The sequence below is a fragment of the Aythya marila genome (assembly GCF_965140915.1).
Source record: "Aythya marila genome assembly, chromosome: 2".
NCBI lineage: Eukaryota > Metazoa > Chordata > Aves > Anseriformes > Anatidae > Aythya > Aythya marila.
Genome location: NC_139043.1, coordinates 111,283,861 through 111,297,457, shown reverse-complemented (window position 1 = coordinate 111,297,457; position 13,597 = coordinate 111,283,861). Strand labels below are relative to the sequence as shown.

Genomic DNA, 13,597 nt, shown 5'->3' with positions numbered 1-13,597 from the left:
CCAGTTCATTTGGATGTTGACACAATGATCTCATGTCCTATTGCTGGTTGTATAAGTGCATGTCACATGCCTTCTGTATGGAGTAGGACAACTGAGATGATTTCTGTTAAGATTTTATGGTTGTGGAAGTTAGTTGTTTCATGGAAAGCTGCCTTGTTTAAGTATTGATTAAATTATTTAATTATTGTATGGAATTATGGTGGGAAGGACACTAGTGTAGTGGGTTTTTTTTTTTGAACCAGGGAAGAAGGGTATAGAGTTGCCTGAGGCTAGGTGAAGCAAGAGTTCTATCTTTTATTGCTGCTTGTGTTGAACAGGACTGTGTTGGTTATGTGTCAGTCATAGGTTTATCCAATTTCCAGTTGAGCATGTTTTAATTTCACTGATGTCTTTGTGCCTCACCTCACAACGTCATGTTGCCTGATTGCTTAAAAGAATGGGAGCCCTTACAGGGTGCCTGTTGGTGTAGGACACTCAGGGAGGAGGGCTGTTCACATCCGCAGGCTTGTGTGTGCCTAAGCTTCTGCTGTTTGGGGTTAAGCTGGTAGGATGTGGTAGCTGAGAAATGCTCATCAAAGAGGTGCTTCTGTACCTCTGTTTTGGGTGTGTGCCTGTACATGCATGTGTGCACTGCAGTGGTTATAGGAACCTTAATGACACTGCCCATATGAGTAAAATAAGCTTAGCCATTTATACTAAAAAGGGAAAAAAAAAAAATCTGAGATCTACAGCAACCAAAGAATTCTCTGCCCCATCTGGAGTTACATCTTCCACAATAATACAATCACAAAGAGGGAATGTATGCCCACGAGTAAGTGCAACATCAGATGGCATAGTTTAAATAGCTATCTATAACTTTAATGCCGATTTGTTTTGTTACTCCACAACCCTGGGTCTTTGGTGAAATAGCTGAGGTTTAGGGCACAGCTCTACTTCCACCGACTTTGTTGTGGGAGCAATAAACATTGTGGGCTGCTTGATGCAGCAACCTCTTACACCAATGCTGCAAACGTTTGCCAGCATCAATTGCAGTTTGCCACAGTAGCTTGCCTCTATTTTTGTGTGTTTTCTTTATGCTATTTTTAACATGTGATTTGCTTTACTTTACCGCTGAGGCTTTGAAATTGTAATGAATTTCAAATAATTAACAAAACAAAAAGATGCGGTAGTGCTATAAAATAAAGAAACCAGCAGGTCTTTTAACATAATCCAAAAGTATTTAAACAGCATGCAGCAGACGCACCCATGTGTATGCATCTTCTGTTCAGTCTCAGGAGCAAGTAGGCTTACGGGTAGTCATTCACATTGTATTTTTGTTTTTGTCACTGACCTTTAAATCCGCCTATTCCAAATTGATGTATGTACATATTTAAGGGAGTAATATATTTAGCTCCTAGTTATTTCACGTGTGTTTCAGATGATTCATACTGTTCCACAGAATAGCTGTTCCAGCGCTCTTTGCCAGAGCTTTGTTTCTGAGTGATTTAGGAGGTGCTAATCTCTTTCATTATTCATAACTGGGGTTCTAGCACTGTCCTTTCGGGGGTGGACTAAGATATATGATTCAGTTTCCAAAAAAGTGGTCAAATCCCTAGAGAGCACTCTGAAAGCTTACCCTAATACGGTAGCTGTAATGAGTTAGTATTATTTGGGGTGTTTTAACCTGACACTAAAGCTTGGCAGACCCGCTGTATCTGGTTGCTGCTTTCTGCACCTGTAGGTGGGTATTTACCTGCAGTCTCTGCAAGAGCCAAGTGTGGTCCAGACTTCATTTTTCAAGATGCTTTTAAAAACAAACCAGAACTGGAGAAGTCTGAAAACACACCCATTCTTGTGCTAATCGCAGAGCACACCTACAGCCGTTTCCCTACCCCTTCCAAAGGCTCTCACACCAAAGTTTTCATCCTTTACGGAGGGGAACCAGCAGCACAGCCCACCCGTGCAGGCTCTCTGCCAGCAGTACCACAGCTGCTTTTGGATATGATGCCATCTACCAGCCCTGAGCCTTTAGGTCTCCTACAGCTCCTGCTTTTCCCTAGCACAGTGGTAAACAGCCTACAGATGTAGAGTCACAATTATTGTGAGGGATTAAAATGTTCATGCCCGGTTGTTTGTGCCGGTTCTAATCCTTCCTGTAAGGGGGGGGGGGGGGGAAAGAGGAGGCAGAAAAGCTTCATCTGATCAAATTGAAAATTTTGATCCGGTGGTCAGGATTTTAGCTAATGGCTTATGTAAGCCTTCCTCTGTATCGGAGCCAATCTCCACACGGCACTGCTTTTTGCAGGGTATGGAGTGTCAAAAATATGTGGGTAAAAGACAGCTCAATAAAATTATTTACGTACCAGCTAAAAATGTGAGAGGTTCTTAGATCTGAAGGCTGCTCGTCTTCTTATTCTGAAATATTCTGTGAGAGCAGGATGACTAAAGCAGAGCTGGAAAATACTGGCGGATCACATGAGAGCTAAAAATAATCGTGCTATGACAGGGAAAATAACCAGGGCAGAATGAACTGTTTGTACACGGATGCTATATATATATACGTGTGTGTGTGTGTACGCCATCGAAGAGCCAGTTACGCAAGAAAAATGCCCATGTCCTTTAGGGAAATGGTACACCCTGTAGCGGCAGAAGTGCTGCGAATTAATTTTGAGGGGTAAAAATATTCAACAAAACCAGTCTTTATTGTAGCAGTTGGTGATATAATTAAGCATCCCGGGGGACCAGAGAGCTCATTCCAATGCATTTTTTTTTGCTTTCCACCAAAACCTGCTGCTTTTTCCCCAAATTGCAGGCAGTTGGTAACCCCTGTTGGTTATGGTGTGTTGCTCCAGAGCTATGTGGAAGAGCTTGAAGATAGGAAGAGCTGCGAGGTGACAAATTTTAAATGCTTTTATGTCTAGTTCATGTGAGGCCAAAGAAGTGTGCAGCCCCGCAGGAACGGCATGTGCGAGGTGGGGGGGGAAATGGCTCAGCCTTCATACAGATGCACTCCCTCTATGCACATCAGGAGAATTTAATTTTAAAACTCACTGAGACAGAGTTCAGACCACATAGCAACCCTGCTTGTAGTGCAGGAGCAAAGGGACTTTTTTTTTTTTTTAATGAGACAACAGTGTTTGAAAAACAGTGGTGAAAATTGCCATCTTACAACTAAGCGTATTATGGGCACCTTACTTAAATCTTGCTTAATTTTTTGCTCGATCTTTCGTATTTCAATGTACTTTGAATATTTTTTCAGATTTTTGTTTTCCTTTTGGGATGGCTAAGTAGATAGTTGCAGAATTTCGTAATTCTTAGGGTTGTGGTGTTTTGTTTGTTGTTTTTATTGGATCACTTCAAATTTTAAAACGTTTTCTTCTGTTAGGCCTATGTGGAGTGGTTTCATTCACTGAAGATGAAGGCTTGCATGCTTGAAGATTTTTCTAGAGAAAATAGGGGTTTCAGTTAACAGGAATTAATGTTGGCCATTTAAATTTTGATTATTTTAAATCTAAAGAGAAGTCATCATTTTATGATGGGGAGAAGGCTGTGGTTAGTTCCTGTCTATCAAGTCATCTCCTGTTAAAGATGAACTGAGGCCGTCATGCCACAAACAAAACTTTTTCATCTGACAAGTAGACTCCATTGTATGTTCTCGTTTGGGTGGCTCGGTTGAAATTTTTTGGTTAGTGTTTCATGTTCAGGTATTATTACAAACGTCTCTTTGCCAGCTCTCTGGCAGCACTGCTGAGCAGAGCTCATCTGACTGCTGGAGCCAGCAGTGATGGACGTGTGAGGAGCTGAGGAGAGAGGGGTCCTGCCAGCCCCGAGGGAAGACAGTACCACAGAACAGCCGGGCTGCTGCTTGTTGGGATGCTGCAAGTTGTCAGATTTTGTCCGAGGTCGTTTCATTCCCATTAAGCATCAGTTGTCATCACTAGTGCCACCAAGCATCCCTAAATTGAACAGCTTCTTGCATCCCAACGTAGCTGTAACAATAAGCATGCGGGAGTATTAATTTGCTTACTGTTCTCACTCATTTGTTTTAAGTGATTTGAGACTTGGGTTGGTGAATAAATTGCTAGCTCTGTGGCCTCGTGGTGGGTTTGTTTATTCTTTTGCGGCATGAGTCAGGAATATTCGCTTTCTGAAGTTTTTCAACTTGAAATTAATAAAATTTCAAAATTTTTAATTGGAATGATGCACTGCAAGTGGTTCCCAAATTCCCCTGAAGCAATAGCTGTGAGGGCTCAGCCAGGCCTTGCTTGCTCAGGGCTACTATTGCACTCCACATTGTCCTCACACTTCCACACTGCAGTCATTCCTGTGTTTTCCTGCAATTTTACCTAAACATTTAACAGAGCACTAATTGCTCATAGAGCTTTAAGGAAAATCTGTCTTTAAACATTAAATAGGTCTCGTCTGCAAGACCGCTCTCGGGATGTAAAGCGACCTGGCATCCGAAGCCTGGCTCTGTTGTACCCAAAACATACACAGTGCCAACACGTACTGCTTCATATTTTGGAAGTGCACATCTGCCTGTAAAGCTTGTGTTTAGTGAAAAGAATAATAAAGCTGGAGCTGTGGGGATATATTTAATTAAGATTAAGCTGACTTGTAATTGTTTCTGGAGCCCCACAGATAGAAAACTCTAATGTATTTCAAAATCAGTTCATCTTGCTTATTTCAGTACAAGAACAAAATATCTTCTCTTTAGTAATTTGTATTTAGAAGCAGTCAGTGCTAAAGTGAACTTTTCTCGTCTCTGCTAGTGTTACATGGGCAGGTACAAAAAGTTATCCAGGTGCTAATTGATGCAGCTGCAATACATTTTAAAAATATCAAATTGAACCCTGTATTGACCTAAAAGCAGAACATTCTGGAATAGTTGTTTTCATGGAAGGATGGAGGCTGGAAGGGACCTCTGGAGGTCTCCTGCTCCAACCCCCTGCTCAGGCAGGGCCACCCAGAGCAGGGTGCCCACATCCAGGCAGCTTTTGAAGATCACCAAGGAGAAAACCTCACAACCTCTCTGGGCGACTTGTGCCAGTGCTCCATCACCCACATAGGAAAGGATTCTTTTCTGAAGTTTAAATACAATTTACCTCGTTTCAAGTTGCAACTCCTGCCTCTTTTCCTCTGACTGGGCACCGCTGAAAAGTGCCCAACTTCATGTCCAACTTGGTGTCCACCCCCAAGTCCTTTTCTGCTGTGCTGCTTTCTGGGCAGCTGACCCCCTTCTGTGTTCTGGGGACTGGCGTCTCTCCTCTCAGTGCAGGACTCTGCACTTCTCTTTAAACATCTACAGTACATGTGGAAACAAATCTGTAATAGGTAACATTTACAGCACTGATTAAGATGCAGTGTTAATCACTGCATCTTCTGTGTTCTGGGGACTGGCGTCTCTCCTCTCAGTGCAGGACTCTGCACTTCTCTTTAAACATCTACAGTACATGTGGAAACAAATCTGTAATAGGTAACATTTACAGCACTGATTAAGATGCAGTTCTCTGAGTTCAGTGAAAAGAGCTGATAAGAGTGTATGTTGTATATAAGATTTTAGCATAAAACACTGTGCTTTCTCAGAATATGGAAATAGGACTTCATGGACTGCTGTCCAAGCAAAACAAATAAACCTACTTTTTATGATGCAGGTCATGTGGGATGCCTGAAAAGTCTTACTAAACAACTACCAGTATAAATGATTTTTTTGGAGATGAACAATAAATATTTTCATGGAAGATGTAATATTGAAGAGAATTTGAACTGTTTGTATTATGTAGCACCTATGAACAACAAATTAGGAGTTCTTCTATGCCTGCACTAATTGACTGCAAAGTCATTGTGGTGCTTAATAGCAAAGTTATTAAGGTCTATTATGATCTTTCATCTCCATTTAGATATCTGGCTGTCTCAAGCACTTCGCAGTACTCTACAAACCAGCATCCTTTAATTTCTTTATGAAATCAAGCTTCTGTTACAAATGGGAGGGTTGTCTCTGAGCTGAATGCAAAAACAATGTTTTAGAATAAATGTGCATTAAAGCTTTTTTTTTTTTTAAATTAGAAAACCCAAGGCATTCTGTTGCAATTAAGTTCTGTCCAGCTGTTGCTGATACTGTCTGAAATGCTCAGATCATATAGCTGGTTTATAAGTGTGTTCCTGAAGTTAGAATACGTGTTGATTTAACAGCTAATCCTGAGCAGCACAGCAAAAGTCAATTTCTTTTCATTTGTTGGGACTTTATAAAGCTTAGTAGCATTTCACTGTAGAAATTCAGAAGGCTTTGTGGCTTCCAAAGGAAGGCAGAACACAGTGCCTTGTATTTGGTACTTTCCAGTCCTCTCTGTCCACAGATGGTGGTGGTGTGAGATTGTTCAGTGTGCTCTGGGAGGGTGCCTCAGCTGCAAATCACAATACCTGAGGAGTCAATGTCTGTGCTTGTGCTGTCCTTAACTCTCTCTCCAGTTCAAAAAAGTGATGTGTGCCTAATGATTTGGCTTGTTGTGATCAGTGCCATAGCCTACAAAGACTGAGCTTGCTTGTGGGGTGGTTGAGCAGGAGAGGGAGCGCTGTGCAGCAGCTGCACAGCCTGCCTTGCTCAGGGCATGCACTATAACCCTGAGGGGAAACTGTGAGAAGCTGCTAGGTCTGGGGGTGCTGCCCTTGGAAAAAGCTAGGCAGCATGTCCTCCACTTCTGTGAGGGTACTTGAAGAGGAAGTCTGGTTCTGCCATTGAAAAAGAAGGATAGTTGGTAGAGGAGTAGGCCAAGGTCTCACATCTGAAAGTCCATAGCTTGTTTTATAGCATTTAAGTTTCAGCTCGTGTCCCAGACTGCATTCTACAGCTGTAGGAAGCAATAAGAAATGGGGAAATTGAGTTGAACGTGATAGCAGGGAGTGAAGTCTTTTAACAATGCTGCTAGAGTGCTACAGTCCAAGTGATAATTTCATGCATATTTTCATTCATGCATGTGTTTCTCTTGCATATTTCAACACCTATTTTCTTCTAGTTATCTGCTAACCCAAATAAATGTAATCTTCCTGGCTTTGAAAGCACCTTAACAATTCCATTCTGAAGTAGCTGACTTTTAGTTAGTCAAAATATCAACCCAACCTGGAAAAAGCATAATGAAAACAGACTAATTTTTTTCTTAGATTGCCCACAGAAATAAATAGCAGCAAAAGATCTTGACGTTTTCAGTTGTCTCCCATTAGTGATTTATTCTTTGCTGGTCTGTGTGATGGTTTAAAAAAAAAAAATCTTCAGGCATATAGACTATGTTGAATTTTCCCAACTTTAGTGAGTCTGTGTACTGGTATCTGAAGTCTTCTGGAGGTGAGTTTAAACAACTATTACTGCTGTTCTTTCCCGTCATTTTTCAGCTCCTCCAAGGGATCATTGTACTCAAGCCTAGGTCAGTAAGACAGCAGGACCTGTATGCCTTGGTCGTATGGGCAGTCTCCAAGTCTTCTTCCCCACCGCCTTCCTCTCTTTCCCTTTCCTTGTGCTTTCATGCCGGTGGTGCATTTGTAGAACATCATTACCAACACATTGCTCCATTAAAATGTTGTCTGAAATGGGAGATGTGTTGTGAAAATGACAAAGCGGAGCAATCTGAAGTGTGTCCTCCTCCTTCGGTTCGGGGGAGCAGCTGGCCATCAGATTTAGGTTAAATATTAGGAATAAATTCCTTACTGTGAGGGTGGTGATGCCCTGGCACAGGCTGCCCAGAGAAGCTGTGGATGCCCCATCCCTGGAGGTGTTCAAGGCCAGGCTGGATGGGGCTTTGGGCAACATGGTCTGGGGGGAGGTGTCCCTGCCCATGGCAGGGAGTTGGGCTGGATGGTCTGTAAGGTCCCTTCCAGCCCAAAGCATTCTGTGATGAACTGCAAGCTCAGAGCTCAGCTGGCATTTGGGCACTTACTGGATTTGGTCTATCTCTTGGCTTCAGAGCCAAGAAAAGCTGACAGTGGAGGAAGGCTATGGAGCCCAGAGCACATCTGTACAAGTGTTTTTTCTTCTTTAGAAGACCCATTGGTGGGGTGGGGAGCCAGCTGAGGCTCCCATGATGAGGCTCTCCAAAGCCTGTCTCACCAACATTTCTCTGACGGGGCATTTGTGCACCACTGGTGCCGCGAGGTGTGCCTGTATGTACTTAGTAGCTGCTGGTCTTGCTGGTGAAGGCATTTCCCTGTGCTCAGTCAGGTCTGCAGTGCAAGTAATTGGAGACAAATAGCGAAACCTAAGCAGATCAGCACAGATCGCTTGGTCCCTATGGCAACAGCGAGTTCACCGGTGGATTGAGCTCTGCCCGCGCTGTCTGAATCTCAATGCCTCGTCTCTGTGACGGGATGCTGTGAAAATGAGGGAAGCACGCAGGTGGTGTAGCTGACTTTATTTCAAGTCTGTCTTTCTCCAGGGGGATTGCGGATAGATACGTACAGTAAATATTGGGCTGGGGGAATTGTCTCTTAATGGGATCTTTTTTTTTTTTTTTTTAAAGAACTGAAAGCTGCCGACAGCTAAGGGACCTTTATACCCCTAATCTGATTTTTATTTATTTTACTTTCGGAGTCGCTTCACTCTGAGTAGTAAGGTCAAAGTAAAACTGCTGGGAAATCTAGTTTTTCCTTTCCTAAGGTAGAACACTGGAACTTTTTCCACTGTATTCTTGAAGTAATTGTGTGAATGGCCGTCTGTAAATACGCTTAGTTCAGTATCAGGTTAATAAGAGCGTATTTATCCCAGGGATAAGTCTTGATCATTGTTATTTATTGTACCTTTTAGGTGCTGCTAAATCCAGTCCAGCTTCTAAACCAGGATCAACACCTTCTCGCCCATCTTCAGCAAAAAAAGCTGCACCGAGCAGCTCAGCATCCAAATCAGATAAAGATTTGGAAACTCAAGTCATACAGCTCAGCGAACAGGTAAATTTGTTTTAGGCGTGAAATTAGATGCATTTATTGCCACAGACAGGCATGAAATCTAATATTGCCCTCTGCTGAATGATATCCTCCAGAATTATGAAGGGACAAAAGATTGAAATAGCTCAGCTGGGAAGAAAAAAGATTTATTGTTTAAAATGTCATTTAATAGAGATGACTGGTGTTGTGCCAGTAATTCTAAAAGGAGATCTTAGCAGTGGCAGGTAAGTCTTACTGAAGTATGAGAGCTTCATTACAGATAATTGTATTAATTAGGTTTTGGGATATAGCTTTTTTTCACTTGTATAGGAAAAATCTCGATACTGTCTTTGTTGTGTGCTACAAATTTGAAATAAATCACTTTAATGTGTTGTGGAGAAGACAAGCCTGTTTGTAATATCAAGGTGTTAGAGAATTGCAGCTGAACTGAGACTAGCTCATTGCACTCTGCTTTCTGGAATGAAAGATTTCAGAAGGTAATATGCCATTTTTAATTTAAAAATGGAAACTACCTTTGTGAAAATACCTAGTTACGAATAATAATCTGCAATATAATTAAGACAATTTCAGAATTTCTTCAGTGTTGTGAAGGTAAAGCCTTAATTTTCATTTATGCTATTTGTGGTCTGACATCACTCTGTCATTCTTGGACATTCAAGAGTGTCTGCACTGGACATAAAGAAATACCTGAATCTGGCTTAAATCTGTGCTGTCAAGGATGGTGTCAAGGCCACTAGTATAAATGAGACCTCATTCCTGTATTTGCCCTAGATGGAGGAAAATAGAAAGGAAAAGATTCATATTTTAGAGCAAGAGCTGCCCAGCAGCTGCATACAGGAAGAAGTCAAGAGAAGAGAATTATACTTGAGAAGATCAAGTATAATTTTCCACAATTAAGGGCATTTCAGTTTCAGGCTCTCATTGACCTGAACAGCACAGATTTCAGTTTGTTTGGGCACTAACTGCAAGTTCTTGGTTACTGTTATGTACTTGAAGTGGTGACGGATAGCCACATCCCAAACATGATGTACTGCCTTCAGTGTGTAATTCTGAGCAACAGCAAGCTTCCAACTGGGTGTTCAGTTGTTGCTTGCTGTAACAGAGATGTTTGATATGTTGTACAAGGAATGGGTATATATATTTGATGGATTTTTTTTATCATTGTAAGTGGAGCTCAAATATCACTTAAATGTGGTTTAAATCCATGACATTTGCACTTAGAAGTCAGAATGTGTTCACTTCAGCAAGAAGTCAGTTGGGGTCTTAGCAAGATAAAAATATTTGATCTTTACTAAAATACAAACAGGCAGTCACTATCACATCCACTGCTAATGTATTCCTAGCAACTTCACATGTGAAAACCTTGAGCTTTATATACAAATCACCCTGAGGAAAACTGATGATTTTCCCCATCACCAAGGAGAAATTTTGAAGATTTGGAAAGTTGGCATTTTAAAAGCTAGTTTTTAAGAGACCTTTTCTAGCTAGAATGGTCTAGGAAGCTTTTTTTTTTTTTTTTTTTTGAATGCTGGCAGCATTTGGTATCTCATTTTCTATTAATGATTAATTGTGCACCCCAGGCACGTAGCTTTTTTTGCCTTTTGTTATGGTGCAAGCAGCTTTGAGCCAGGTGTTTTTGATCTTCTATCTGAATATGCTGGAAGAGCCAAATTGCCCATTTTTCCCCACTCTCCAGCAACCATGGGAATTATGGGCAGGAGCCATTTATACTCCTTTGCTGTCTTGATTATTAGTAAAAGTTGTTAAATGGTATCTGTTGATATCATATTCTTATGTGGTTGTAACAGGCTTTTTTTCAGCCCTTTCATGAATGGCAGCTAAGGGAGATTCAGACATCCAAACTTATGAGCAACTTGTAGTGGAAAGTTTTAAGTAGTGGGGATGGCCATGTACTAGATTTTACCATAGGGTTGCTTAATGAGCTATTTGCAATAATTGTAAGCCATCCGTAACATTTGCTGGTTTAATGGCCCCCAACAATCTTAAAGTTTCTCTTAAAATGGTCATAGCTATTGCCCTGGACTGTGCTAGTAAATTAAACGCTTCCAAGGCATGTCGCTGTGCACTGGAACTTGATTATCCATAACATTAAAATGGTAAAGTGGTCCCTGCTGTGCTTTTGGTCTGTGCCAACTAACACTCTCCCAAAGGGTTTCTCAGTGCAGCTGAGGCAAGAACACAGACCAGGAACCATTACATGTGGAGAAAGGACCTTTCAGTATGGAGAGTAGTCCCAGGAACAGTTAACTGGATACTAGTTTAGACTTAATTGCTGAAAACAGTATCATATTAGCAGCATGTTTACAATAGGTACTTAATTTTCAGTCTGAATGTTCAGAACATTGTATTTAATTAACTGTGTGCATATATGCATAGATTAATGATTCTGTTCCTTAAAAATGGAGTGAGTGTGATACAATGAAAACAAGAGTGCCTTCATAGTAAATGGGTCAGAAGGTAAGACTGCCTGCACTCGTAACTGCAAATGTTTCAACTGAAGTTCGTTGTTTTTCCAAGCTCTAGCTTGCACAGAGCAGGAGATCTGGAAGGAGTTCAGTTCTTGTTCTGTCTGGATGCAGGAGCTGCTCCCAAGGAATATGTTGCTGCAGATCCAGAGGACACGTCTTAAACGTGAGGAAGACCTCACATTTAAGTAGGATACACAAATAGACCAAATTATTGTAAACTTTTGTTCCATTTTGCTATTCATACTTCCTGTGACTAAATAGTTAATCTTAAGGTGACTGGTCACTGTGTCAAACATAGTCTTCCTTTGACAGTTTGAATCTGGGGTGTCAAACCCAGGCAGCTGCTAAGGAACAGGTTAGTGCGTGAATGAGATGCTCTGAGATCCTGCCCTGGCAACAGGTCAGGTCTGCTGTCTGACACCTCTGAGAGTGCAATCAAAGGTCAGAAAAAGGCACCGCTAGCTCAGCACTTACGGAAAAATGAACTGATAGGGTTTAGTAGGCTGTCAAAGCATTACTTGAACTTTGCTGATGTTTTAACTGGTGAAGGGAACAAATTAGCTTGCAGTAGAACTGGCAACACAAACTTTGTATTAAACTGTGTCAGTTCACTCAAGTCTCATCTGATGCAAGTTAATTTTATTTAGCATATTTTCCTTAGAAAACATTTTGTATAATTGCAGGCCTTAAAATGTGGATGCTAATTCAGCAGTAATTTGGACATGGTTGAGGTCAGCATGTTTACTGTAGGCAGCTTCATCCCTGATTATTTCTGTTGGTTGATACGCTTCAGTCTTCTGAACTTGAGAGCCACTTAGGCTACACTGATCATGTATACCCTGTTGTACAGTAATTTATGCTTGGTGCCCACAAAATTCTTCTCCTTTAAGCTTATATGTGTGTAAATGTATATGTACGTATAAAAATGTATTGCAATATGTGTCATGGTTTATATGAAGCTTAATCTTTAATAACTGGGTTGCCCACAAATGATTTGCAGCAGCATAGAATCACAGAACAGCTTGGGTTGGAAGGGACCTTAAAGATCACCTGGTTCCAACCCCCCTGCCACGGGCAGGGACACCTCCCACCAGACCAGGTTGCCCAGGGCCTTGTCCAAACTGGTCTTGAACACCTCCAGGGATGGGGCATCCACAGCTGCTCTGGGCAGCCTGTGCCAGTGCCTTGTCATCGTCCAAGTGGAGCATTTCCTCCTAACACCTAATCTAAATCTACCTTTTTTTTGTGTTGTTTAAAACTGTTGCCCCTTGTCCCGTCATTATCAGACGGAACAAAAGGTTGCTCTCCATCTTTATTATAATCCACCTTTAGGTACTGAAAGGCTGCAATAAGGTCACCTCAGAGCCTTCTCTTCTCCAGGCTGAACACCACCAACTCTCTCAGCCTTTCTCAATAGGAGAGGTGCTCCACCCTCTCATCTTCATGGCCCTCCTCTGGACCCACTCTAACAGCCCCACATCCTTCTTGTGCTGGGGGCCCCAGCCCTGGACACAGCACTCCAGGTGGGGCCTCACAAGGGCAGAGCAGAGGGGCACAATCACCTCCCTCACCCTGCTGGCCTCTGTTGGTGCAGCCCAGGACCCAGTTGGCCTTCTAGGCTGCAAGCACATGCTGCTGGCTCGTGTTGAGCTTTTCATCCACCTGAACCCCCAAGTCTCTCTCTGCAGGGCTGCTCTCAGTGAGTTCTTCTCCCAGTCTGTGCTCACGTCTGGGATTGCCCTGCCCCTGGTGCAGCACCTTGCACTTGGACTTGTTGAACCTCATGAGGTTCACATGGGCCCACTTTTCTAGCTTGTCCAGATCCCCTTTTCTAGCTTTTTCATCCCTTTGGATGGCATCCCTTGCTTCTCATGTATCAACTGCACCACTCAGCTTGTTGTCATCTGCAAACTTGCTGAGGATGCACTCGATTCCACTGTCTGTTGTTGATAAACATATTAAAGAGCAGTGGTCCTGAGAAAAATCCATGAGGTACAACCACTCATCACCGGCCTCTACCTGGATATAGACCTATTGACCACCACTCTCTGGGAGTGGCCTTCAAGCCAACTCCTTATCCACCAAATAGTCTACCATTTAAATCTGTTTATCCAATTTGGAGGTCAAGACATCATGTGAGACCGTGTCAAAGGCCTTACAGAAATCCAGGTAGATGACATTGGTCAGTCTTCCCTTGTCAA

General features: G+C 42.2%; 1 protein-coding gene across 3 annotated transcripts in view; it reads left to right on the top strand.

Annotated features, from left to right (window-relative positions):
• The window catches only part of MAPRE2 (microtubule associated protein RP/EB family member 2), a 56,027-nt gene that overhangs the window by 33,699 nt on the left and 8,731 nt on the right, over nt 1-13,597 (top strand). For all 3 annotated transcript variants that reach the window (XM_082753113.1, XM_082753115.1, XM_082753114.1), the window contains one exon: nt 8,771-8,910. In XM_082753113.1, coding sequence (XP_082609239.1) covers nt 8,771-8,910 — 140 coding nt within the window. The remainder of the gene's footprint in view (nt 1-8,770; nt 8,911-13,597) is intronic.